Source organism: Bos taurus, chromosome 5 (assembly GCF_002263795.3).
Source record: "Bos taurus isolate L1 Dominette 01449 registration number 42190680 breed Hereford chromosome 5, ARS-UCD2.0, whole genome shotgun sequence".
Taxonomy (NCBI): domain Eukaryota; kingdom Metazoa; phylum Chordata; class Mammalia; order Artiodactyla; family Bovidae; genus Bos; species Bos taurus.
Genome location: NC_037332.1, coordinates 56,939,056 through 56,965,655, shown reverse-complemented (window position 1 = coordinate 56,965,655; position 26,600 = coordinate 56,939,056). Strand labels below are relative to the sequence as shown.

The following is a 26,600-nucleotide window of genomic DNA, read 5'->3' as shown; positions in this document are numbered from 1 at the left end:
CAATTTATAGATTCAACGCAATCCCTATCAGGCTACCAACAGTATTCTTCACAGAGCTAGAACAAATAATTTCACAATTTGTATGGAAATACAAAAAACCTCGAATAGCCAAAGCGATCTTGAGAAAGAAGAATGGAACTGGAGGAATCAACCTACCTGACTTCAAGGTGGATTCTTAACCACTGGGCCACTAGGGAAGTCCTCGATGCATTTTTTTAAAAAATAATTCGAGGTACAGTTGATATACAATATAAAATGTGACACAGCAATTCACATTTTGAATTTGAATTCACATTTTGAAGGTTATTCTCCATTTAGTTATTATAAAATTACTTATAATCCCTGTTCTATACAATATATCCTCGTGGCTTATTTCATACATAGCAGTTTGTACCTCTTAACTCTCTATTTCTAAACTGCCCCTCCCCCTTCTGTTTCCCAGCTAGAAACTAGTTTATTCTCTATAGACCGAGTCTGTTTTTTTTTTTAAACATATATTCACAAGTTTACTGTATTTTTCAGATTCCATATACATGTGATACGGTTTTTGTCTTATTTCACTAAACATAATACTCTTCCAGTCCCTCCATGTTATTGCAAATGGCAGAATTTCATCCCTTTTCATGGCCAAGTACTCCATTACATATTTGCCACATCTTCTTTATCTATTTTTCTGTTGATGGACACTTAGGTTACTTCTATATTTTGGCTATGGTAAATAATTATGAACACTGGAGTGCATATATCTTTGTGAATTAGTGTTCTCACGTTTTTCAGATATATACCCAGGAGTGGAATTGCTTGGTCATATGGCAGTTCTATTTTTAGGGTTTTTTTTTAGGAACCTCCATACTATTTTCTACAGTGGCTACACCAGTTTATGGGGTTGACAGAAAAGTTCATTTGAGTTGTGCCAGCCCAGTATGTTCCTATCAACACTGTACAAGGGTTCCCTTTTTTCTATAACTAACATTTATTATCCATGGTCCTTTTGATGACAGCCACTCTGGTAGGTATCAGGTGATATCTCATTGTGGTTTCAATTTGCACTTCTCTGATGATTAACAACATTGAGCATTTTTTCATGTGCCTGTTCTGATGCATATTGTTTTAACCCTAAAGATTTATCCTATTTATCCTTTGATCTTGAGGTAAGAATATTTTTGCATCTTTTGTAGGGAAAGCAAGAGAAAAAGGAAGGCTGATGGTTTCTTTTAAACCTAACAGTTAAAAGTTCTTTCACAAAGATGCAGGTGGAGGGTTAGGGTATTTAGATTGGTAAGTCAGATCAACACTGGCAACTTTACATTTTACATGTTTAATTCGCTGCCAAACACCAACCAAATGTATTCATCATCTGAAGAATACTGCATCTCAGCCTTACTTCAGTGGCAAGAACTGGGCTCAATCTGGTGTTTCGAAGATGATTACAGGAAAGAATATGAGAATGGGAGCCTTTTTAAAATGCTGCAACACCCACACTCTTCATGTCACAAGACTCCCCATCTAGTGCTGGGACCCACCTCCAGCAGAAAGCCAAAACAACAGACCACTAAGGGGGGTCCAAGGTGCCTTCTATATTTCATTCACACCTCTCCTTTACCAGGGAGTGCTATTAAAACCAAAGAAGAGGAATAAGTCTCCAGAGAGCTACTGAGGCACCCTGATAAAACTGGGAGAAGGAAGAAATAACAGGAGGCCAACACTGTTGCCTGGACTTCCTGGACTCTAAATCCATGGGGAAGTCCGGGGCTCCACAGCTGCTGTCCAGTAAGAGGGGTTTCCAGGTCCTGTATGCCCCTCCAAACTCGGATTCAAATTCACCACCTAAAAATGGGGTTTATCTGCCCTGGGCATCTGCATCTTCAGTCGCTCTCATCATCATCCTCTATCTGAAACCGTTTCTTCTTCCGGATTCCTGGAACTCCCAACTCTGGTGCTATGGGAATGACAAGGATAAAAAGAGAGAGGAGATCTAAGTATGTATGGAGAAGGAGGATGGTAGCATTTATCTTCTAGACTGGAGAGAAGAGTGCTAGAGGTTAGAAGAAAAAGCAGGTCCCGACCGGACTCCCCCACTTCTGCTCCCACCTTTATCTTCCTCCTGCTCCTCATCGCTGTCCAGCAGTTGTCGCTTCTTGGGTGCCATTATCAGCTGCTCTTTCCCACCACTGGTCCCTTCCTCTGAAACAACCACAAGAGGCATGAAATTAGGGAACTAGGTTCTTGTAGTCTCAGAAGTCTTGTAGACCCTCTTGATTGATATGGCCAGCACGTAGGAAGTATACAATAGGTAAGTGGTCCTGGTATTACCCTCTGGCGACACCAGGCCTGCTTCCTTTTTCCGGGCTAACATGAGGGTCCTCAGGGCATGTGCTCGGTGCTCCTTTTGATGCTCCTCCTCTTGTTGATGCTCCTCTTCCTGTTGGTGCTCCTCCTCTAGGCCTGGCTCCCCAGGGACCTTAGATTCTAATCCTAACTGAAGCTTTTCCTCCTCTTCTGCTTGGCTCAAGGAAGCTGACATCCTCCGGAGCTGGGTGGGATTCAGTTTGGCTGGAATTCGCCAGAAGGTTTCCTACAGGGGCAAAGGAGTTGAAAGCAGGAGCAATGGGAAAGGAGAAGCCTCTAGCTCACCAGATTTTGACATTAATCACTGAATACATATGAGCCTACATTGGTGACGCGCCACAAGGGTTGTGAACTCTCACTGCTTATTAATCCAGCCTATGCCCAGTGTCTAGCACAGTGCCAGAGAATATAGTTGCTAATTACATAAGTAAATGAATAGATTCTGGGGATCTAAAAGTGAGTCAGATATGATCCATGCTTTCAAGGATCTCACAATTAAACAGGATAAAGAACCAATCTACTATAACAATGTACTGTAACACCACAGGACTGGGGCTATACTAACGGAACGAACAAATCACAGCCACCAAAATGATTACAGTTGGCCCTCTGCATCTGCGGGTTTCATATCCATGGATTTAACCAACTACAGATCAAAAACATTGGGGAAAGAAATGAAAAATTCCAGAAAGTTCCAAAAGCAAAACTTGAACTTGCTGCACACTGACAACTATGTACATAGCATTTATATTGTATTAGTTATGACAAGTAATCTATAGAGACTATATGCAAAGATTATACACAAATACTATGCCATTTTATATTAGAGACTTGAGCATCTGGTGAATTTTGGTAGGGAGTGTGGTTGAAGGAGTGAAAGAGACTGTTTTCCTGAGGAAGTGACAGCTAAATTAAAACTCTTGAACGTCGGGTGGATGGTTCATCAGGAAGATGGGTGATCGGCCACCTGTGTATGTGGTTGGAACCTTCCAGTAGGGGGAACTGGCATGATTGACTGTTTACAGGTATGAAAAAGTCTGTTTGGAGGATGGAAAGTAGCTCAGGATGACTACAGTGTGAGGCAGGTGTTGGGTGGCACAATTGTGAGGCTGCAAAGCTTGGCCAAGGCCAGATACATCACTCAAAGGCTGTGGACTTTGTCCTGCAAACAGTGGGGAACACCAAGGGCTCTGATCAGGAGAGTGATATAATCAAAACTATATTTTAGAAAGATAACTTGGAAGCAGTGTGGAAGATGGACTTAGGAGAAGAGAAGATAGGCGAGGAGAAGATTAGCAGGACAGCTCCTGTAGGAGTCATGGTCAGAGATGACAGGGAGCGAGGAGATGTATCTTAAAGAGGCAACAACATGCTTGGCTGATGCCGTAACTGATGTATTTACCTGTCCAGAGGCAGGAGGCCGAACCCCTAGCTTTCGCAACAGCTGTTGAAACTGTTCATTTTCCATCGCTTCTTCATTTTCTTCTGTCAGTGGCACCAACGGAACTGCCTGGGAGCAGCCTAGGATACGACCCAGTCACATGGTGAAGATGTGAAGAAAGAACTGGCCCTCCATCCCATGGCAGGTCCCCAGCAGCCTCCAGACCCCAGTCCTCCCGAATCCGTCACTTATTCACTCACCGGCCTCTTCCCGATCATCTGCTGCTCGGATGAGGCAGTTCTGGAGCCAGAGGAGGGGAGCAGAAAAGCCTGAAGGAATGTGGGAAACTCACAACTGGTCCATACAACCAACCCCGCCATCTGAGACATCTCTCCCAACCAAGCCCTCACCTTCCTGGTGCAGACTTTGCCCAAGGTATTCAGCTGAAATGATGGAGCCACCCTGGGGTTGCTCTGCTTCTGAGCCTTCTTTCTCTTCATCCTCTTCATTATCTTTCTCTGGCACATTTTCCTCTTCTTCTAGATCTTCCTGGCAAAAATCGTGCAAGGATTCCTCTTCATTAGGCTACAATTCATTGGGGTGAGAAACGGACCAAAGGAGACAAGATAAGGAACTGTGTGGAGTCCTCTGGTTCCTGACTACCCCACTGGGGGGGCCTATTCAGAAGGGCCTGAAGCAGGAAGAATCTGGGTGGGCTACTTCTAAGGAGCACTGCAGGGGGAGAGGGGTGAGAGGGAGGCATGCCCAGCTGGCAGAGCCAGGGTAAGACTGTTACCAAGCTCAAGGGTGCCAGCTTCTTCCGGCGTTTCTTGTACAGCTCCCGCCGCTCAGCCACCAGCCCCAGAGCCAGCAGTTTATCCACTATTCGGGCCCGTGAGCGTTTGGCTGTAATGTTCTTCATGATATTACCCAGGACATCTATAGAGAGAGAAAGTGTGAAGAGCAACAGGGTAAAGGGACTAGTAAAGGAAACAGAGAGCAGTCTTTGGAAAGGGGATAACTCAATTCACTCAAAAATGACACCACAAAAAAAAAAAGTATGGAGGTCTTTCAAAAAACTACAAATAGAATTATCATATAACCCAGCAATTCCACTCTTGAGTATATATCCAGAAAAAATAAAAACACTACTTCGAAGATACATATACTCCAATGTTCTTGGCAGAATTATTTACAATTGCCAAGGTATAAAAGCAAGCTAAGTGTCCATAAACAGACGAATGAATAAAGAAGATGTAATACACACACAGAGCTTCCCAGGTGGCTCAGACAGTAAAGAATCCACCTGCCACGCAGGAGACTCGAGTTCAATCCCTGGGTAGGGAAGATCCCCTGGAGAAGGAAATGGCAACCCACTCCAGTATTCTTGCCTGGGAAATCCCATGGACAGAGGAGCCTGGCAGGCTACAGTCCACAGGGTTGCAAAGTCAGGTACAAATTAGTAACTAAACAACAATAATAATATAAACATATACAGGAATACTACTCAGCCATAAAAAAGAATGAATTTTTGCCATTTGAGGCAATAAGGATGCTAAGTGAAATAATTAAGACAGAGAAATATGGTATCACTTATATGTGGATTCTAAAAAAAAAAAAGAATGAATATAACAAAAAAGAAGCAGACTCACAGATATAGAGAACAAATTAGTGGTTACCAGTGGGAAAGGGGGAGGAGCCATACGGGGGTAGGGGATTAAGAGTTGCAAGCTTAGGTATAAAATAAGCTGCAGGGACGTATTGTACAACATGGGGAGTATAGCCAATATTTTTTTAACAATGATAAATGGAGCATAAAATTTAAGAATTAGTGACTATAAAAAAAACTAGTGACTACAGTGAACCATACTATAGTGAATTGTACACCTGTAACTTATGTAATTAAAAAAAAAAAAATACCTTTAAAACAAGCAAACGCGTCACCACAAATAGAGCAGGTGGACAGAAAGGAGAAAATAAGCCTTCGTTGGGAAGAGGAAGCGGCAGGAAAAGAAATGGACAGCTTGGCTCTCCTCTCAGAGGCTCCCTGAGCTTCCCCCTCACTCACCATCGGAGTCCTGAAACTCCTCAAAAAGCCGCTGCAGCTCCAGCTCCTGATCCTCCGTCCACAGCACAATCTGGGTTCCTTTCCTATTGAGGGAGGTGTCAGTGGAAGGGGGCGCTCAGGGGCTGTGTGGTGGATTCCCAAATCAGTTCCCTCCAGAGCATGTGCTGCTACCTCTGGAAGTCCTTGACGCTGTCAGCCAGTCCCAGCCGCACCAGATGGTGGATGACCTGCCTGCGTGTCCGAGGAGCAGTTTTCAGGTGTGCCAAGATGGTGTCCACCACATCCTGACCTGAGGTGGAGGAGGGGTGACGCTGGGAAGGGGGCTCCCGGGGCTCTGGCTGCCTTCCTCCCTCAAGCTCTTCAGACCTCAAGGCCTCATACCTTCCACATCCTTATGGGCAAGATACAGTTCCCGAAGCTGGGCCTCCTCCTCTGGGCTCCATCCAGGGAGTCTGCGGCTAGAAGATCTGAGTGGGGAAAGAAGGGGATTGGGGAGGCTGCTGGGTCCGAAAGAGGAGACCAAGGGCCTTCTCTTCTAACAGGAGCAAGGGTGACCCAGGTACCTCAGAGCAGCCAGCCAGCGGAGGCCTAAGGTGTGTCTCCTTCCTTTTACTCTCCTTCTACTTAAGAATCCCAAAATCAAACTAAGAGTTTCCAGGTTGGGCCCCTGGAACCTGACACTGCAGGGGCTGAGGGTATTAGGAGGAGAGAGAAGAGTGAAAGGAGAGGAGCTGAGCTACTCAGAAAGAGGACAGGCATTTCTGGGCTTCCTTATGGCTTCCCAGCACTTCCTGGTATAAGGCACATACAGAGTCTCTGTGGACCCCCAACTTTGAGCGCCCCTCGAACGCCGGTGAAGGAGAAGGAAACTAGAGTAGACAGGACATTTAGGCTCGATCCCAGTTTCTCTCTTGGGTGAAATTAGCTAACAGGTGAAATTAGCTTCACCTTCGGGGCTTGTTTTCTCGCCTATGAAAGGGAAAAGGCAACGCCACCTGATCTGCCAGGTCCTCCAGCTCTGGCACACTGTACTGGGTTGCCCCCACCACCCACCATCAGGCCCACCATGCTGTCCTCAAGCTCACCCGCCATCCAGGGTGCCGTAGCCCTCGGTCATCTCTCGAACCACAGCAGTGTTCTTCCAGAACAGCAGCTCCACAAAGGCTTTCTGGTTGACAGCAGCCAAAGCAAAGAACTTGCCCAGGATATACTTGGCAAAAGTCACCAGCTCCTGTGGGAGAGGGAGGCTGCTGTCAGGCCCGTGGCCACACGTACATCAACACGGGCCTCTAGGTATCGTCTCTAGACCTGTTCCCCAGCTGGCCCTCCTTGCTTGGCCTCTTCTATCCTTCCCCATGCAACTCCCTCAACCTGCCTGCCTACATCCACACTGTTCTCTCATGGCTCAGCCCTGACACCCCTCAGGGCACTTCACCTCTCAACCTTTTACCCCAGGACGTCCCTAGGCCTCCAGACCCCCATTCTTTGGTATTTCCTCACTTTGTAGGCCCCGGCAGCAGGATCGCTGAGCAGACGATTGAAGAGGTAGAAGAGGGAAAGCTGGAAAAGCAGGGCTTCCATTTTGAGATCATGGGCCAGCCGGTGCAGCATCTTGACCACACAGTGGTTGGTGTGGGCGCTGTTCTGCTTGTAGCTCCGCAGCAGCAGCAGGTAGGCTCGGAGGACGGTTGAGTTTGCGAAGCTGCACCGAGACAAGGAGCGAGAGGATGCAGGCATGAGAAAGATATAGCTCATCCGCATGGCACCCCGGTCTGCACCCTGACACCAACTCCATCCTCTGGGCGCGCACCGTTTCAGGTAGTCCAAAAAGTTAAATTCTCTCTCCGACACCTGGACCACTTCTAACTCTTCCTCCTCCTCCTCTTCTTCGTCTTCTTCCTCCGCCCCTTGTTCCTCCAGACCCTGCTGGCCTACAGAAAGAGTGAGGATTACCGGGTATCTGTGACGTTGGCACTAGAGAAGCATGGGAAGGAGAGTGATGAGAAGGAAATGGAGACTCACGGGGAAGCGGGGCCAAGAGGATTTGCTTCAGTAGCTGGATCTCCTCCTCTGGGGAGATGTCCTGAGCACCAAACACATCTCTTTCTGGCCACACCTCCCTGGAACACAGAAAGAAAAAAAAAAGGCTTTTTGCCAGAGGGAATTTGGGCTTCTCTGGTGGCTCAGATGGTAAAGAATCTGCCTGCAATGTGGGAGATCTCAGTTCAATCCCTGGGTTGGGAAGATTCCCTGGAGAAGGGAATGGGTACCCACTCCAGTATTCTTGCCTGGAGAATTCCATGGATAGAGGAGTATGGTGGGGTACAGTCCATGGGGCTCCAAAGAGTCAGATATAACTGAGTGACTAACACTTTCACCAGAGGGAATCTGAATTATAATTTGAAGTAGTAGAAGGAATTTAGACTTATTTTCCAACTGGAAAGAGAATGCAAACTGTCATCTCAAAGATGAAACAAAGACTCTAGGGAAATTTTCCCTCATAAGCCTCACTGCAATGAAAATCAAAGGAACAAAATGCAAGTAATCTAAATGCATGACATTTAGTTGGACAAATATACATGATGGGGTTTTAAAGCCATTAACAATTGCAGAAATATATCTGATGTGAAATGATGCTCACAATATATTGAGAATTGAAAAAAATACTACAAATCAGTATCATAATATTTTGATTTTGTAAAAGAAGGTGCATATGTCTATATATAACACAGAGGGGGAGAATACTCTGGAAGATAACTCATCAAAATGTTAATGATGGCTATCTTTGGCTCATAGAATTATCTCTATTTTTTCCCCCAACTAACTGTGCTAATATTTTTCAAAAGTGAAACAAAACAAACAACAAACTTCCCTAATAAACCAACCAAAACTTCCCAGGACTCAAGTGTTCCATGCAGAGCTCTTGCACTTTTGAGGGGACTGCTCTCTTTGAAAGACTGAGAACCCTGTGCCCCAGTGAAAGCCACTCTCTGCCCCCAAAAGCCCAGGGGCTGGATGCAGGAGGATGCGCATGCAGCGCTCTTACCGGGCAGACCTCAGGAGGCTCAGGGCCTGCGGGGCCTGGCCAGCCAGGAGGCAGTCCTGGATCCGCACCATGGCTTCTGCCCGCTGCTCTTCCACTGGCACCTCTGAGGCCGCATCAAAGGGAACCACAGAGTCCAAACTGAGCTCAGAATCCTAGAGAGGGATGATTAAAGCTATGGAAACAGTGGTGGGGGTGAGGGGATGCCAAGACAGCCTGTCCAGGGCACTAGACTCAGGAGAAGGTTTCTGCAGCTACTTACCTGGGCACGGCACTGCAGCTGCTCGGCCAGGGAGGGCCACATGGCCTCCAGTTCCTCTGGGCTGTAGGGGGCATTACCAGAAGCAACAGACTGATCTAAGGCCTTCTTTTTCTTCTTTCTTTTCTTTCGTTTGTTCTATGGAGAAAGAACTGTGAGGACAGCAGGAGAGCCAGAGACGCCTTTTCCCATTAATGTCCTCTGAGAACTAATTAGTCAGAGGTCTGAATTAATTAGACATTCATGGAGTGACCACTATGTGCTACTTGATGGCAATGGGTAAGCAGCAGTGACCAGCACATTGCCTTCTCCTTGAGGCACTAGTTTGGGGGAAACAGGTAAGTAGGTAAACAACACTACAGCATGGATAAAACCTAGAATGTGGCTGAGCATAAAATGCCATGGCAAAACACAGGAACAGCACGTGACTCATTTCTTGGGGCAGTGACACCTTAAGCAGAAGTCTATAGAATAAACAGATTTGCTATAAGGACAAAAACTTCTATATGAAAAGGCTTTGTGAAAAGGAAAGCATTCTGCAAAAGTACACCATGATTTTCTTCCTCCTGAAAAGCAGGAGAATGAAAGTCAATACCCTGACCCTGTCTCGCCAAGTCATGGCTGTGAGTAAATAAGATGGGTTATGAGGTCCTTAATGAGATTCATGCTATATTCAAGGAACTTAAAACACACCAAAGGTCAGGAGCATAAGCCTGGATTCCAGCAGGTCAGGATTTAAGTATGGATGCTGGTCATTTACTAGCAAGACCTTGGACAAGTTGCTTAACCACTCTGTGCCTGTGTCCTAGTGTTGTGAGGATTATGGGAAAATCTTAGCACAACATCTGAGACATAGTAAACACCAAACGCTCAATACAGTACTGAGAATACAACAGAGTTCTGAGTGTAAAAAGGCCTTTTAGAAAAGTCTCATTGGTACTACAAGTGTCCTAGGTGGAGCAGTGGTAAAGAATCCACCTGCCAATGCAGGAGACGCAAGAGACTTGGGTTTGATCCTCAGAGTAGGAAATGGCAACCCTCTCCAGTATTCTTGCCTGGGAAATCTCATGAACAGAGGAGCCTGGTGGGCTGCAGTCCATGGGGTTACAAAGAGTTGCAATGGATACAACTGAGTGACTGAGTACACTGGTACCACAGCCCCTTTCAAGTTCACTTCTGACCAAGTTTTAAGCTGCAGCAAATAGAAGTATAGGAAAATTTTTATAAAGCAGAGTCCTTGTGTCTTCAGGATAGAAACTCCTTGAGGTTTTCTTCTTGTCCCAGATTTTTCATTTATTATTTCATTTCAGGCTCATATGGGTAGATATTATAATCAACTTTAAAGACCTGGAGACGCACACAAGCAGCTTGAGTTATTCTAACAGTAACTAATACAGGACGAAATCCCAGATCTCTGACTTTTTCTATGTTTGGGTTCTCTAGATGGCATGCAGGATCTTAATTCCCAGACCAGGGATCAAACCCTGGCCCCCTGCAGTGGGAGTGCAGAGTCTCAATCATTGGACTACTGGGCAAGTCCCCAGATCTGATTTTTACTGTAAGGTAAGGCCCTTTCTATCTCACGACAGTGCTTCTGAAGAATAACCAGGAAATAGCACCGCATAATTACTAAATCCTAAAATTATGGACCGCCAGAGTCTATGTGCTTTTAGCAAAGAGCAGGTGTTTAATAAATGGTTCCTGAATGAAGATATTTATGGTAGATCAAGAATTAACTGAATGAGAGGAAATTTACAAGGCCAACTCACAATGGCAACACCAACAAAACTCTTGGCCTTAGCTGAGAGTATTTCTAACAGATCAGCTTTCCCCTTCCTCCTTTCCCTCCAGCTCTTTCTACACCCCTGGGCCACCCCATACCTGCACCATCAGGTTCCCACGGGTCCGACAGAACCGCTCCAACATCTTGAGGAAGAGGTGGGTGGTTTCCACCAGGTCACGAAGGAAAGAGCGGGGCTGGCATCTCTCATCAAACTTCCGAAAGAGAGCCAGGAAGAGCTCCCGGTACTCCATCACATAGAAAATGTTGTCTGCAAACAGAGAAGAGAAGGGGATGGAAGGATTGGTCTGGAAAGCTTGGGGATGGGGGAGACAGGTGGAGCTGGGATGGGAAGGGTGAGGTTTGGGTTGAGAGGCAGGGAAGGCGGGACCAGCAGCCAGGCCAGGCCTCACTCTTGATGATGCGGCTGCTCTCCCTCACAGCCTCGTCTGGGCACACATCCATCTCATTCACTGTGGCTAGCAGCTCCTGATACGCCTTCAGAGCCAGGTGCATCCTGCAAGAAGAAAAGAGGTGAAAGGGAGGACAGCTTAGGACCTTGGTTCATGGAAACAGTATCACTCCTTTGCACCCCCACCTCCCAAAATAGTTCCATCAAAAACTGAATGACCCAGCCCATCCTTGCCCCCAGCCTGACCACTTGAAGCCTGAAATAGGGAAGAAAGCATCATCCCGAATTCAGGCGTTCCGATTCCCAACCTGGCCAAGATGCCCACTTTGACCGCAGTTCTCCTCCCGCTCACCGGCGTGCCCAGGAGACGGCTTCCTTGCGGTCGGTCAGCATCATCTCATAGTAGTTGGTGAGGTTCTGCTCAATGAAGTGGAAGGTGCGGACACTGAGCGTCTCAGAAACCAGGCCTGGCCGGAAGGAGGCAGCTCGGTTGAAGGCCATGAAGAAAGCCAGGGACCACATGTAGTAGGTCTCGTCATGCTGTTGAGCCTTCTCCCGAAGCAGGTGGTCCTATGTCCAGGAAAAACAGATCACTCCGTGACCTCAGGGCTTCCCACTTCCTCCTGTCCTACTGCGACCGGGTGGATCCTGGACATCACTGTAACAATATATTAGGACCCTAATTTCCATCCTTCTCTTATCCTCTCCACATTCCCTTCCCTTTCCTCTGGGGCAACTACTCTATAGAGTCTTTTTTGTCCATCAATAACCCACTCCCTCTTGACTTCATCACCATGTCTCAGGAGCACCCTACACCCTTCCCACCTACTAGTCCATGGTCTTTGGCTAGCTTCCCATGGGCTTCTCACCAGCCTGCTCTTCTCCTCACTGCGGCCGGAGTCACTCTGTGCTCCATCCTTCCTAGGCTCTCACCTTCACCGAGCCCATGAGCCGGTTGTAACAGTTTTCCAGGAACTCCGAGCAGAAGTCCCGAAGAAAGAGTCTCACGTTGAGGGCAGAGCGGCGCTGGATGGACAGCTCCCGGGCAGCCTGGCGACGTTTAGGCACCCGTCGGGGCTGCTTTCCCAAATCAGAAGTATAGTTTTGGAGCTGGGGGTAGAGGTTGAGGGGACCAGAATTACTTCTGAACACCTCCTTCCCTGGCAGCTCTTTCCACATCCTTGGTACTTTAGTTTTCTCAGAAGAAACTTATAGAAGGTTCTCTCCCGCTAGTACTAAGTGAAGATGCCTGTAAAGACACTGCCAAAACTCTATGCCTCCTACGTCTCTAACTTTCTAAGCCCAAGAACAGAGACAGCTTTACCTCCAGAGATGTTTACCCTTTGTAGGCCCCCTACTCTACAATGTACCCCCAACCGCCCCGACAGGACCATACTCACATTGTGGAGACCTTTATGAAATACAAGGTCCCTCTCCCCAATGGATTTCAAGCCCTGGATGATGTAGGAACCCCCAAACCGAGAATGCCTGCAGAAGAAAAAAAAAAACAAAAAACCTCCAGGGTGACTCCTCAATTCTGTGGAAGCTCCGTCCTCACTCTTTCAGCAGCACATCAGAGCGTGCTGTAACCGCAAAGTGCTCTCTGGTCACCACTGTGACCCAGTGTCTGGCCCGAGCCCTGACATTCTGCGGTGCAGGAACAGGAACACGGGTAGAGCGGCTCTCTGCCACTCACCTGTTGCCTCGCTGCAGGGCTCGAGTCTTCTTTTCTGCCATCTCTCGCTGGCGCAAGACCTCCAGCTCTGCCACATCTGTCCTCCGCTCCTGAGCCAAGCGTCCCTGCCCTACTCCTGCCAGTTGCTCAGGGTTCTGAATTTAGAACAAGAAGGGACGAGTCAGGAGGGTAGTCATTCCCTATTCTGAGTTTACCTCCTGGGGGGACAGAAAGAGTGAACGAAAATACGGCTGTTGGTGGGACCCTGTACCTAAGACATGGCCACTCCACAAGTCTCCTGCCTTCCCCAGACATTTCAGTCATGACTCAAGAGCAATTCTGGCCGCACAGCAGAAAAGGACACGAGGGAAGGGTTGGCGGCAACAGGTCAGGGTCTCACCTGGTCACGAAACATAAGGGAGATGATCTCCAGCACATGGAGGCTCCACTGCTGCTCCGCAGGTGAGCTGGCCAGGAAGAGGAGCAGGTCATCCAGGCCACTGAGGTGGATTGCCCAGAGAAGCCGGTCGTGCACACTGGCGTCATCGTCAATCCGCTGAGCAGTGAGGTGGAAAGGGGGCACTCAGTCAGTTCTCCTGCCCTGCCTTGAGGTTCTTCAACTCCTTCCTTGACCAAAGTGCCCCCCACCAAGGTCAGAGGACAGAACAGTGGAAAAGGGGGCTGCTCACCCTAACCAAGCATGAGAACTCAGACAACCCCAGATCACCTTCTCCTGCTCAAGGTCGGCGGGGACATGGAGGACGTTTCTGACCAGCAGCAGGATCCGCTCAATCAGCAAGTTGTCTTCCTCCTGGCGTTCCTCCCAGCCCTGGTCAGAAGAAGGAGAGATAGAGGAAGAGACTCCCTGGGGAAAGCGGGAGGGCCCTACCCTGACAGAGGGACAGAGGCACAGAGAAGGGTCAGGATTAAAAAGAAAGGAAAGGAAGTGTTCAAGCAGTCCTGAGGCAGCAGACTCAGTGCGGTGGATTGGACTTGTACCCCAGGGATTGGGGCCATATCTCCATGATAATGCCCTGCCTGGGGCTCTGTGCGGAGGAGGAGCATGGCGCTAACTGTACCCCTCACCCCCACCCCCCCACCCCTCAGCCTGGCATCTTGGGAAGCGGAGACTCACCAGCTGCAGCAGCTCATACAAAGTTTCACTGAGGACCCCAAATGCCTTCTCACTGGCAAAGGCCTATGAAATAGGGGAGTAGACCTTAAGTAGCCTCCACTTTATCCATCCCCACTGCCCCCAATTCTGCCCCAGGGACTCTGGGGTAAAACCTCACCTCTTTGTAAGCCTGCAAGTATGCCAGCACCTGCAGAAAGTGGTGCCGGAAGCTGGGCTCCTTGGGCACGCTGCCGAAACAGAGCAAGGCTGGTTGTGTCAAGTTCACCATCAGCCTAGGGAGATCATGAAGGAGGGAGAAGCTGTTAAGTTTCCTCACCAGGCACCAACACCAAAGGCTAGCACATGATAAACCTTAAAAATCGGAGGAAGCAACAATGAGATCCTGCTGCATAGCCCAGGGAACTAGATTCAACATCCTATGATAAGCCATAATGAGAGAAAATATAAAAAACAATGTGTGTATATATATACACATATATATACGTGTGTATAACTAAGTCACTTTGCTGTACAGCAGAAATTAACACAGTATTATAAATCAAACATACTTCAATTAAAAAAAAAAGCTGGGGAATCAACCTGATAACAGCATCAAAAAGAGGCTTGTCCTGGCGATGCTGGGTGAGGATGGGCAGGAGGTCACTCTGCAGGATCTGAGCCGATCCCAGCTGCTGCCGCACGTCCCGTGTCTCATCCTCGTGCCTCAAGTAGCGGATCAAGTCCTTCACACTCTCTTCAGGGACAGAATAAACACTTACATGGATCCAGGGAAGAAGCTCCACCCAGGTCCATGTGCCCTTCATACCCATGGCTTGAGAAATTCAAAAGATCTCGGTTCAAGTAAGTTTTTTTCTTTTTTAATCTGTTTCCTCAAAAAAGGACTCACCTAAGCAATCTGGCTCCTTGTGGTAAGTGTCTCCCTCCAAGTACCCAAGGGCACTACATGTGGCAAGAAGTTCACAATTCATCATGCTCAAGTCCACACATCAGTGGATGAACCAAGGGACACAGAAATGACGAGGCCTACAGAGACAAGGAAAGATAACAAATGTGGCTCCTCCCCATAAAAGGGAGAGGGGAGCGCGCAGGCCCCGATGCTTTGGGTATTCTGAACAAAATCCTCAAATGCTTCACTTCCATCAGCACCAACAGTGTTTTTCCCAGTCTCAGGGAAAGCTTTAAGTTAAGGCTTCAACCAAGGAGGCTCCAAGCCTAAGAATTAAACCATCCCATCCTCTAAACTGCGGCTTCCCAGATGGGGCTAATGGTAAAGAACCTGCCTAGCAGTGCAGGAGACATGAGAGAGACAGGTTTGATCCCTGGGCCCCAGTATTCTTGCTTGGAGAATCCCATGGACAAAGGAGCCTGGTGGGCTACAGTCCATGGGGTCGCAAACAGTTAGACATGACTGAAGCAACTTAGCATGCATGCATCCTCAACCTGGGTCTGAAACTGTATGTTTCAGAGTCTAGATGATGAAGTAGAAAGAAAGGCTGGTTAGTGAAGGGCATCATCACCGAGACTCTCACCCTGAGAAAGCTCTGCAGCTCTATGAGGGGAACGAGCTTTCCTCTCCCTTAAAATTGCCAGCCCCAGTCCCCTTCCACACACAGTTATGGCTCTTCTGTACAAGAACTGAGAAAACCCAGCTGTGACTGTGAGGTGATCCCACTGAGGATCTGATATATCCCAGGAGCCCGAAGGCTTCTAAGACCTTAGGGCTGTGCAGAGAAAGTTCCTTCACTCTCCTCCCCAAAGTTACTCATAAGTTTTGATGATCTCAGTAGAAGCCAGCACCTAACAGGGTGGACAAGAAAAGAAGTAAATAGGAACTAGTTAAACTTCTTGTCCCTCTGCACAGAAGGACCATCTTCCTTTTCAGAAGCATGCCCTGCTTTACAAAAGTCTTTAAATCTGCATCAGATAATCAAGTAGGTACAGGTCCTGGATGTTTCAGAACCTGACACTAGTAACACACAAACACATACACGGGAATATCCATCAATCTTGTCCCCTTATCACATTCAGCCATACTCTCAGCTTCCTCTAAAAAGACCTTTCCCATATGTCCCACAGAGGTTCCATATGTACCTCTAGCCCAACTCCACCCCTGATCCCCCACAGGAAATGGGCATGTCCAAAGGACCAAAGTTTGATGCCTGGTGCTGTATCCCTGCGTTTATGTAACTGGGTTATTTCTCTAGGCTGCTGCTTTCCCTTCCCTGGTGTGTTAGTCACTCAGTCGTGTCCAGTTCTTTTGCAACCCCATGGACTGTAGCCCGCCAGGCTCCTCTGTCCACGGAATTCTCCAGGCAAGAATACTGGAGTGGGTAGTCATTCCCTTCTCCAGGGGATGTTCCCAACCCAGGGACTGAACTCAGGTCTCCTGCCTTGCAGACAGTTTCTTTACTGTCTGAGCCACCAGGGAAGCCCCCACTGGTGGAAACATACCATTAAAAAATCAGCCAGGGACAGAAAACTTATAGTTCACTCTCTTTTCATTTGATTAAATAGAAGCTACTTATCACCTAGTCTGTGTGGCCTGTTCTTTCTCTCCTAGACCACTTAGAATCTGATTATCTGTCTTATGTGATCTACATCACACACACCTGCCCAACCCACCACTTCCTAGATCCATGCCTTAGCTGCCTCTCTGGCTCTCTAACCCTCCAGCTCAGGAACATAAACATACACATTCTTAGACATAGAGCCCCGCCTTGCACTCTCCAAACCTTGCTCCCACCTTCTGGAAAGTCTATCTCCCTTAACTCCAAAAGTTCTAAGCCTATCTGACATTCACAGTCCAGCTCAATGCCACCCAACTCCTCACAAGGACAGGCATCTACAGCAGGGCAGGTTCTGACAGCACATGTCATTCTAAATGGACTGCCTCCTCCAGCACTGAACACTTCTTTATGTTATAATTATCTAGAATATCTCTTTTCTTCTCTATTAAATGTTCTTTTTTAAACATTTTTATTTATTTGGCTGCAGCAGGTCTTAGTTGCAGCACATAGGATCTTTTGTTGAGGTGTGCAGGCTTAGTTGTCTGGGCAGGTGGGATCTTAGTTCCCAGACCAGGGACCGAGTTCCGGATTCTTAACCAATGGACCACCAGGGAAGTCCCCATACAAGCCTTTAATTTATCTTTGTTTCAATCTGAGTCCTTTATTCTCCTTCGTGTTTTCTACTTTGAAAATAATTTTCCCAATGCTCCCTCTTTGACCCACAATAAAGGCAAAACAGTAAAACCAGCATTCTGGCTTGCTAAAGAACCAATAGAAAAGAAGAAAGGAAATTCTCTTTTTTTTCTTGAAACGATTGCCAAGAATCAATAGAAAAGAAGACAGGAAATTCTTTTTTTTCCCTTGAAAAAGATATCTTAGAAATAACAAAACATGCAAGTATGCAAGTAAAAGCATTAACATTATACCCTCAATTGGTATTATACCCAATTAACATATACCCAGAATGACTGCAGTCATTTGAACCAGGTTGCACTTCAAAGCCACCTTAGAGGGACCCCTCTGGTTGTCCAGTGGTTAGGACTCTGATCAAAGCAGGGGGTCTGAGTTTGATACCTGGTTGGGGAACTAAGATCCTGCATGCCACCACATGAGGCACAAACACAAAAAATCCAAACCATCTTAGAACGTCTGCTTAGGCCCAATCCAAATATTCAGAAACTCCAGGGGCTGAGGAAAACGGGCCCAGGCACAGTATTTAGGAAATGTCTGCCAAATGACCCTGTAATTGCAAACTGCTTTAAGATACACAAGCCTTTTATGCTGGAGAAAAATCAACATGCAAAGGCAGTTCTATAACTTTATTCAACAGTCAGCAGTTAGTTCTCATCATTTCTTTTTATTGATGACCTTCTGGATAGGGTTTTTTGGTGGTTTTCGTTTGCTTTGTTTTAAAATACAGACTGGTATAAGGCAGTAGTTCCCAAACTTTTGGATTTCATGGATGAGTCTTTAAGTTTTTTGTTTTTTTTTTTTTTTTAAATTCAGGGAGACTAATGGATCAATGCAAAGAAAGACACAAAAACAACAGAATGGGAAAGACTAGAGATCTCTTCAAGAAAATCAGAGATACCAAGGGTGTAACATTTCATGCAAAGATGGGCTCGATAAAGGACAGAAATGGTAGGGATCTAACAGAAGCAGAAGATATTAAGAAGAAGTGGCATGAATACACAGAAGAACTGTACAAAAAAGATCTTCACGACCAAGATAATCACAATGGTGTGATCACTCACCTAGAGCCAGACATCCTGGAATGTGAAGTCAAGTGGGCCTTAGAAAGCATCACTACGAACAAAGCTAGTGGAGGTGATGGAATTCCAGTTGAGCTCTTTCAAATTCTGAAAGATGATGCTGTGAAAGTACTGCACTCAATATGCCAGCAAATTTGGAAAACTCAGCAGTGGCCACAGGACTGGAAAAGGTCAGTTTTCATCCCAATCCCAAAGAAAGGCAATGACAAAGAATGCTCAAACTACCGCACAATTGCACTCATCTCACATGCTAGTAAAGTAATGCTCAAAATTCTCCAAGCCAGGCTTCAGCAACACGTGAACTGTGAACTTCCAGATGTTCAAGCTGGTTTTAGAAAAGGCAGAGGAACCAGAGATCAAATTGCCAACATCCGCTGGATCATCGAAAAAAGCAAGAGAGTTCCAGAAAAACATCTATTTCTGCTTTATTGACTATGCCAAAGCCTTTGACTGTGTGGATCACAATAAACTGTGGAAAATTCTGAAAGAGATGGGAATACCAGACCACCTGACCTGCCTCTTGAGAAATCTGTATGCAGGTCAGGAAGCAACAGTTAGAACTGGACATGGAACAACAGACTGGTTCCAAATAGGAAAAGGAGTATGTCAAGGCTGTATACTGTCACCCTGCTTATTTAACTTATATGCAGAGTACATCATGAGAAATGCTGGACTGGAAGAAACACAAGCTGGAATCAAGACTGCCGAGAGAAATATCAATAACCTCAGATATGCAGATGACACCACCCTAATGGCAGAAAGTGAAGAGGAACTCAAAAGCCTCTTGATGAAAGTGAAAGTGGAGAGTGAAAAGGTTGGCTTAAAGCTCAACATTCAGAAAACGAAGATCATGGCATCTGGTCCCATCACTTCATGGGAAATAGATGGGGAAACAGTGGAAACAGTGTCAGACTTTATTTTTTTGGGCTCCAAGATCACTGCAGATGGTGACTGCAGCCATGAAATTAAAAGACGCTTACTCCTTGGAAGAAAAGTTATGACCAACCTAGATAGCATATTCAAAAGCAGAGACATTACTTTGCCAACAAAGGTCCGTCTAGTCAAGGCTATGGTTTTTCCAGTGGTCATGTATGGACGCGAGAGTTGGACTGTGAAGAAAGCTGAGCGCCAAAGAACTGATGCTTCTGAACTGTGGTGTTGGAGAAGACTCTTGAGAGTCCCTTGGACTGCAAGGAGATCCAACCAGTCCATTCTGAAGGAGATCAGCCGTGGGTGTTCATTGGAAGGAATGATGCTAAAGCTGAAACTCCAGTACTTTGGCCACCTCATGCGAACAGTTGACTCATTGGAAAAGACTCTGATGCTGGGAGGACTTGGGGGCAGGAGGAGAAGGGGACAACAGTGGATGAGATGGCTGGATGGCATCACTGACTCAGTGGACGTGAGTTTGAGTGAACTCCAGGAGATGGTGATGGATAGGGAGGCCTGGCGTGCTGTGATTCATGGGGTCGCAAAGAGTTGGACACGACTGAGCGACTGATCTGATCTGATCTGAACCCAAGGTTTCAGTCTTTAAATTTTGTAACTTAAGGACATTAAAAAAAAAAAATACAGGCACACAAACCTCATTTTTGCTGGTAGAGGACTATAAAACAGTGCAGTTGCTGTGGAAATTGGTTTAGCAATTCCTCAAAATGTTAAACACAGAGTTAACATAGGACCCAGGAATTCCATTTGTAGGTATGCTGCTGCTGCTGCTGCTAAGTTGCTTCAGTCCTGTCCGACTCTGTGCGACCCCATAGACAGCAGCCCACCCAGCTCTCCCGTCCCTGGGATTCTCCAGGCAAGAACACTGGAATGGGTTGCCATTTCCTTCTCCAATGCATGAAAGTGGAAAGTGAAAAGTGAAAGTGAAGTTACTCAGTCGAGTCCTAGCGACCCCATGGGCTGCAGCCTACCAGGCTCCTCTGTCCATGGGATTTTCCAGGCAAGAGTACTGGAGTGGGTTGCCTTTGCATTCTCCGATTCATAGGTATACATTTGAGAGAAATGAAATGTATGTCCACCCAAAAAATGCACACAACTGTTCAAGCAGCATTATTTGTAACAGCCAAAATGTTAAAAACCCCAGTGTCCATCAACTGATGAATGAATAAACGAAAAGTGGTATATCTATACAATGGAATACTATTTGACAATAAAAAGGAATGAAGTACTGATACATACCACAATGTGGATGAAATTTGAAAACATTATGTTCTGTGAAGAAGTCAGATGCAAAAGGTCACATATTGTACGATTCCATCTATGTGAAATACTCAGAATAGGTAAATCCATACACATATAAAGTATTATAGAGTATTATAATATTATTATAATATATATTATTATTATAATATAATATTATAAGTATTATAAAGTCCCTGGTTGCCAGGGACTGGGGGAGAGGGGGGAATGGGGCCGATTGCTAGGAGTCATGTTCATGGCTTCTTTTTTGAGTGATGAAAATGTTCTAAACTTAGACAGCAGTAACTGTTGCACATCTCTGTGAATTGTACATTTTAAAAGGGTGAATTTTATGGTATGTGAATTGTGTCTCCAAACAGCTATTATAAAAACACTCACACAATTACTACACATTCTGTTTTCAGTATTTAAACACCAAAAAAAACCCCTCCATGAACACCTAACAAGGACAAAAATCCCAGGATAAAATAGTCCTTTGAATTTAATATATTTGATTTTATTTATTTTTTTTAATATATTTGATTTTATTAAAAAAACTCATTATGCTGTATTTTCACATTTCATCATAGACAGATGAGAACTTTATCAAACACCTTAGACAAAGCAGACCTGGACATTTAAAAGGAATGTTAGTTAAGTTTCCCACTCAGCTGAGTACTAAGCAGTTGAGATGAGGCAATAATCATCTGAAATTAATACTTGCAGGCCTCAAAATGCAAGACCCAAAGGAAAACAAAGGATAAAAGATTAAAAATGCTTGTAATTCAAAATAGAAAATTAACACACTTCTTGAAAACAAAACCAAACAAAAACTTTGGCCCCAAACCCACTCTGCTCCAAGAAGCAGCTTTGAGTAGCACTAGTATGAACGGCGGAGCCTGGTGGGCTGCCACCTGTCGGGTTGCACAGAGTCGGACACGACTGAAGCGACTTAGCAGCAGCAGCAGTATGAACAAAATGACACTTGGCATTTGAATTCCAGTTCTGTCCAGGACTAAAGTGGTGATCTTCAGCATGTGACTTAACCTAAACCTCAGTTTTCTTATTGGTACACTAAGAAAAACAAGTAGGGGGTGGTTCAAATGAGGTCATGGAACTCAAGTCATCTGTGCAGCAGTGGACCATTGGCGGTCCAAACTGTTAGCTGTCTGCATCAAGATTAGTACGAAAACAAAGCATAAGCATTTAGGACGTCTTATAGCAATCTGACAGAGCTGATGTATGTTGAATCTAATAGTGAAAAACGTGAAAGTGCTAGTCATTCAACCGTGTCTGACTCTTTGTGATCCCATGGGCTAATAGTAAAAATGTCTCTATTCTGTACATCTTTTTTTATGTTACTTCTCTAGTAATTTAATTTTTCTAATAACACTATTCAAGTTTTACTATTTTACTTTTTAAATTCATTAATTAATTTTAAAGTTACATTTGTATGTGTAGGGGGTGGGGTACAGCGCCACGCAGCATGTGGCATTTTAGTTACCTGACCAGGGATTGAACCCATGTCCCCTGCATTGGAAGCACATAGTCTTAACCACTGGACTGCCATATAAGTTCCTAGTCCCACTATTTTAAAACAGTTCTTTATATATCAATTATATCACGATAAAGTTGGTAGTGGGAGGGGGAGAAAGCATTGATCTGCAATAGCTTGGGAGAGGAAAAATCCTGGTCCTTGACCAAAAAAGTCTGAGAAGCACTGATATCAAACTGATATTTACTGAGTGCTGAGTACAAAGACTTCTCAAAATATTAATTTCCTCTCCATCTACTGGACTCTATAGTTAGTCATTAAGTGCTTACAAAGAGCCTTAGGCAAAAGTCACGGCTGTGCAGGTGCAGTGGCTGAGGTGTTGAAGATATTTAAGGAATTTAGTTGCACAAATAAAACTCATCTAATATAGAGAAAACACTATAAAAGGCAAGTTAGTACAAGCTCTAAATAAGTGATATTGAAAAAAAATTCTGAAAAACTAGGGCTCTTTTCAGGCTGAAGTAGACCGAGGTTTTGTCAAGGAGGTTTTGTCAGAGAAGGGTGATTAGAACTGGGCCTTTGAAGGCTGCCTTAGAATTTAGGCAGCTGGGAGGAGGGGAATTTAAGCAGAGAATCTTCCAGAGCAAAAGCAGAGAGGGAACCACTATGAATAAAGGAGCTTAACAGGAGAGCAACGAAAAAGAGGGTTGGAACTGGCTTTATGGGAAAACTTATTGACAATCAATTTAAGGATTTAGAATAGAAGCCTGGGACTAATTGAAGATTTCTAAGCTGAAAAATAAAATGATCAGACTGGGGTAGAACACGCAGGAGCATATATCCTACTATTGTATCACTACACATAACTCTTGTAAAGTCTCAATCTTTTTTCCTTTTATTGCATTCACTCTACAAAAGATCCCAGCCTCAGATCAATGCAACCATTTACTTTCCAGGCTCTTAGATTCAAATCTAGACTACGATTTGCTGGAGGAAACCAAACCACCCCACACAATGATACACAACAAATGTGGGCTTCAACCTGAACAGGCCTTCAGCCTGACCCAGCATCCTTAGTATTCCTGGTCCTCTCCCTCTTCTCCTTCTGGAGAACAGCTGTTTCTAACTTTCACCCATTACCCTTAAATCCTTTTACTCCACTGCTTCCCACACCTCTCAGCTGGTGTCTCTGGTCCTTTCCTCTCAGAACAACAGAAATCAGAAATGAACTCTCTCAATTCTCTCCAACCAAGCTGAAAAACAAACATATTTCAAATGCCCTCAGTGACTTTTTTGCTTCGAATCTAAGCTCTCCATTTGTAACAGCTCAATCACTTCTCACTTCTTCCTTTTTTAACTGTTTGGCCATGCCATGTGGGCTCTTAGTTCCTCGACCAGGGATTGAACCTGCACCCCCTGCACTGGAAGCTCAGAGTCTTAACCACTGGACCGCCAGGGAAATCCTTGATCAATCACTTCTTATCCCTCAGTTGGTTCTTCCTCATTTGTTTCCAACATTCTCTTTATACTGGCTCCATTCTCGTGTAAGTTGCTCAAAGCTCTTTCATCTTAGGAGGAGGGAAAATCCGATAAAGTGAAAATCAAAAAACCAAAACTTTCCTCAAACCCATACTGGCTGTTCCCCCTCTCCTCAAGTGATGATGGTCCTTAGGCCTGCACCTTTTTATGTATGTATGGCTGCAAGGCTTGTGGGATCTCAGTCGGGGCTTGAACCCTGGACATGGTAGTGAAAGCCTGGAATCCTAACTACTAGGCCACTGGGGACTCCTAAGCCTACACCTTTAGTCCTCTTCCTGTCTCACTCTACACAGCTCCTTGGGCAAACTCATCCACTCCCACATCTTCAACTACCATTTCTGAGCCATTAGCCAGCAAATCCGTTATCTCCTGCCACTTTGAACTTGCTGGTGCCAGTCCCACAAATGAATAGCCATCTCCATCTTCTCAAATCCTCACACTTAATATGTCCAACATGGAACATCTTTTCCCTTGGTTGTCTTTACTTCTCTGTTGGATTTCTCAGGAACTGACACAATCTACTCAGTTATTCACACAAGAAACCTAGAAGTCATTCTAAATACCTTGAGTCACTCACTCAAGCTAATTTTACTTCCTTATGCTCTTCTGTCTGGCCCTTGTCTATCCCCATTGCCACTGCCTCGCTTCAGGTCCTGAGTATCTCTTGCTTAGATTACTCAACTGCTACCTAGCCTCTTTCCCTGTGTCCAGTCTCATTCTCTTAAATCTATCTATAATGCGGTTACCAGGTCTGGCCATTTAACCACACTGCTTAAAACCTTTCAATGACTACATAAGAAATTTATAGTAGTTGTCTCTGGGGAGAACTGGGGGACCTAGGTCAGGATAAATAGTTATCTTTCTCTTCAGTACTATTTGAATTGTTTGCCTTCAGCATTCGCTAATGCGTACAATACAAAGTCCTTCATGATCTGTCTGTTAGTTAACCTTCTCTCCTAGGACACTCCTCTGTCAGGAACACCCTTCTGTCATCTACCTAGAGTCTATCCACTCACCTTTTAGAACTCTGCCCAACTGGCACTTCCTCCTGGTTTCTCCATACAAAAGTATCTCTCTTTTGTGTTTACTTTGTGCCATAAACAGACTTTCATCATGGCATTTGTAGTTCATGTTGTACATAATACTTAAATAGATTGTTTAAAACATCTATCTCCCTGAATTAGCCTTAGATTCCCTGAAGGCAGGAATTGTTTCATATTCACCTTTGAATTTCAGAGTCTAGTGAGTCAGAATCTACAGGGAGTGGGGCTTGGACAAGAGTGTTCTGAAAACACTCTTTGGGTGACTCTAATTCAAGCTCCTGTTACCTGCACTAAAATATAAACTCTTTGAGACTAGAAATCTTTGTGACCAGCACAACATAAGTGTCAATACATGCTTTCTAAAACAAGTTTTGAAGTTGAGGGAGTAGAGGGTGGGGCTGGAGATTTGGAGGCATCAGGTTGTTAGGTGGCCTGTCAAGCTGTGAAAGTAGAGAAGTTTACTCAAGACAATTCCAAGTGAGCAGAGTAAGGAAGCCAGGGTGGAATTCTCTGGCACCCTGTAACTGCAGAGGGCTCACATCTGTTCCTTCTAGTTCCTTAAAGGCAGGAACTCTGTTCTATTCATCTCTGTCCATCTGGTACTGAACACAGTGCACAGTTGGAGGTGAGTAACCCTTTACTCAATTGTATAAGTGCCATAGAAAATGTTTAGTCGCGAAGTTGTGTTTGATTCTTTTTGGACCCTATAGACTGTAGCCTGCTAGGCTCCTTCGTCCATTGGATTTCCCAGGCAAAAATACTGGAGTGGGTTGCCATTTCCTTCTCCAGGCAATCTTCCGGACCTAGGGATAGGACCCGTGTCTCCTGCACTGGCAGATGGATTCTTTACCACTGAGTAACCAGGGAAGCCCGTCCTATACAGAAGGAGGTAAAATACTTCAGGAACACAAAGGAAAAAGTGACTACTTTGGCCTAGGAGGGCTGGAAAGAGAGGTTTTCAAAGGGACAGTTGAGTTCGCTTCTGAAAGAGAAGCTCACTTGGCAGAGAAGTGGTAAGAACAAGTTCAGGGAACAGCTGGAGCACAAGTATCAAAGCATGAAAGACACAATACAGACACGCTTTCCACAGGGCTGGGATTCAACTGCATGAGATGGAAAAAAAAATGATAAGAACCTTTAGAAAACAAGTTGAGTCAGAGTCAGACTGCCAAAGGCCTGGACACCCACCACCTAAGGAATTAAACTTGACAGTGGGCAGCCAAAGAGGAGTTTTAAAAGTAATCTGAAATGACCAGATTGACTTTTTATAAAGGTAATTATGAGTGGCAGCACGAAGGGCCAAGAATTGAGATACTCAAGCGAAGGAGCTTAATTAACGGCTGATGGTCCAGCTAACAAACCCAAGCAGAGACTGTAACCTCCATAAGTCTACCAAGGGAAAGGTCAGAAGGGAATGAGAAATACATTTTATAAAAACTCAAGATTTAAGTCAAGTGACCACTGGATCCCGGCTCCTGCTGACCACCAAGTTGCATACCTGTTTTTTTCGGGTCTGAGTTGGATGGGAAGTTCAGAAGCGGAAATTCCTGGGAAGCTTCTGTCTTATAGTAAAGGTTCCAAGCCCCTTTCCATCACAGCCGCACCCCCGCGGGCGGACCAGGCCGTGCGGAGTGACCTCGGGAGAACAAGGGGGAGTCCCAGGCGAGTTGGAAACGCCCGGACACCCACAGAGGAGACCCGACTGGGAATTGCGCGTGCGCACCTAAGGCGCGCGCCCCGCCCCCTGCCTTTAAACCAGGCGGCGGGAAAGGGGACTCCGCGCTTCCCAGGAGAGCCCCCGTGGCTACGAAGGGACGCAGTCCACTTAGAGCCTTCTTGCCCACACACTCACTCACCCGCTCCCCCGCCGCTCCTCAAGATCCCCGCGGAGCCAGCAGCTGTTAAGCACAGTTCCGCTGCTTTTCCCGCCACCAGTGTGGGTCGGACCAGACCCT

The 26,600-nt window shown here is 45.7% G+C and overlaps 1 protein-coding gene across 3 annotated transcripts; it reads right to left on the bottom strand.

Moving 5' to 3' along the window:
• Positions 1–1,302: 1,302 nt before the first annotated feature.
• Positions 1,303–26,600, bottom strand: TIMELESS (timeless circadian regulator). 3 transcript variants are annotated; one of them, XM_024991788.2, is made up of 30 exons: positions 26,502–26,600; positions 26,144–26,281; positions 14,989–15,125; positions 14,682–14,835; positions 14,260–14,374; positions 14,103–14,165; positions 13,695–13,796; positions 13,368–13,523; positions 12,989–13,122; positions 12,693–12,780; positions 12,226–12,402; positions 11,645–11,862; positions 11,294–11,397; positions 10,982–11,151; positions 9,104–9,238; positions 8,845–8,996; positions 7,821–7,918; positions 7,609–7,729; positions 7,299–7,500; positions 6,884–7,029; positions 6,180–6,265; positions 5,970–6,087; positions 5,799–5,881; positions 4,527–4,669; positions 4,141–4,315; positions 3,991–4,059; positions 3,752–3,870; positions 2,314–2,575; positions 2,092–2,184; positions 1,303–1,939 (listed from the first exon to the last, which is right to left on the bottom strand). In XM_024991788.2, exons 3-30 carry the CDS (start codon positions 15,071–15,073, stop codon positions 1,866–1,868), a joined length of 3,642 nt encoding a protein of 1,213 aa, XP_024847556.1. In that variant the 5' UTR covers positions 15,074–15,125; positions 26,144–26,281; positions 26,502–26,600; the 3' UTR covers positions 1,303–1,865. The 3 variants fall into 3 exon arrangements, with proteins under 3 accessions (XP_024847556.1, XP_010803488.1, NP_001095541.2); XM_010805186.4 differs by lacking the exon at positions 26,144–26,281; NM_001102071.2 differs by having other exon boundaries at positions 26,144–26,588.

What these genes read in the sequence shown, in the direction of transcription:
- TIMELESS (XM_024991788.2), bottom strand. Translation starts at nt 15,073, where the DNA reads ATGATGAATTGTGAACTTCTTGCCACATGTAGTGCCCTTGGGTACTTG. An exon ending in CTTTTTGATGCTGTTATCAG is followed by an intron (nt 14,375 to 14,681) that starts GTTGATTCCCCA and finishes TGATCTCCCTAG; the next exon opens with GCTGATGGTGAACTTGACAC. An exon ending in AGGCCTGGTGTCGCCAGAGG is followed by an intron (nt 2,185 to 2,313) that starts GTAATACCAGGA and finishes TGGTTGTTTCAG; the next exon opens with AGGAAGGGACCAGTGGTGGG.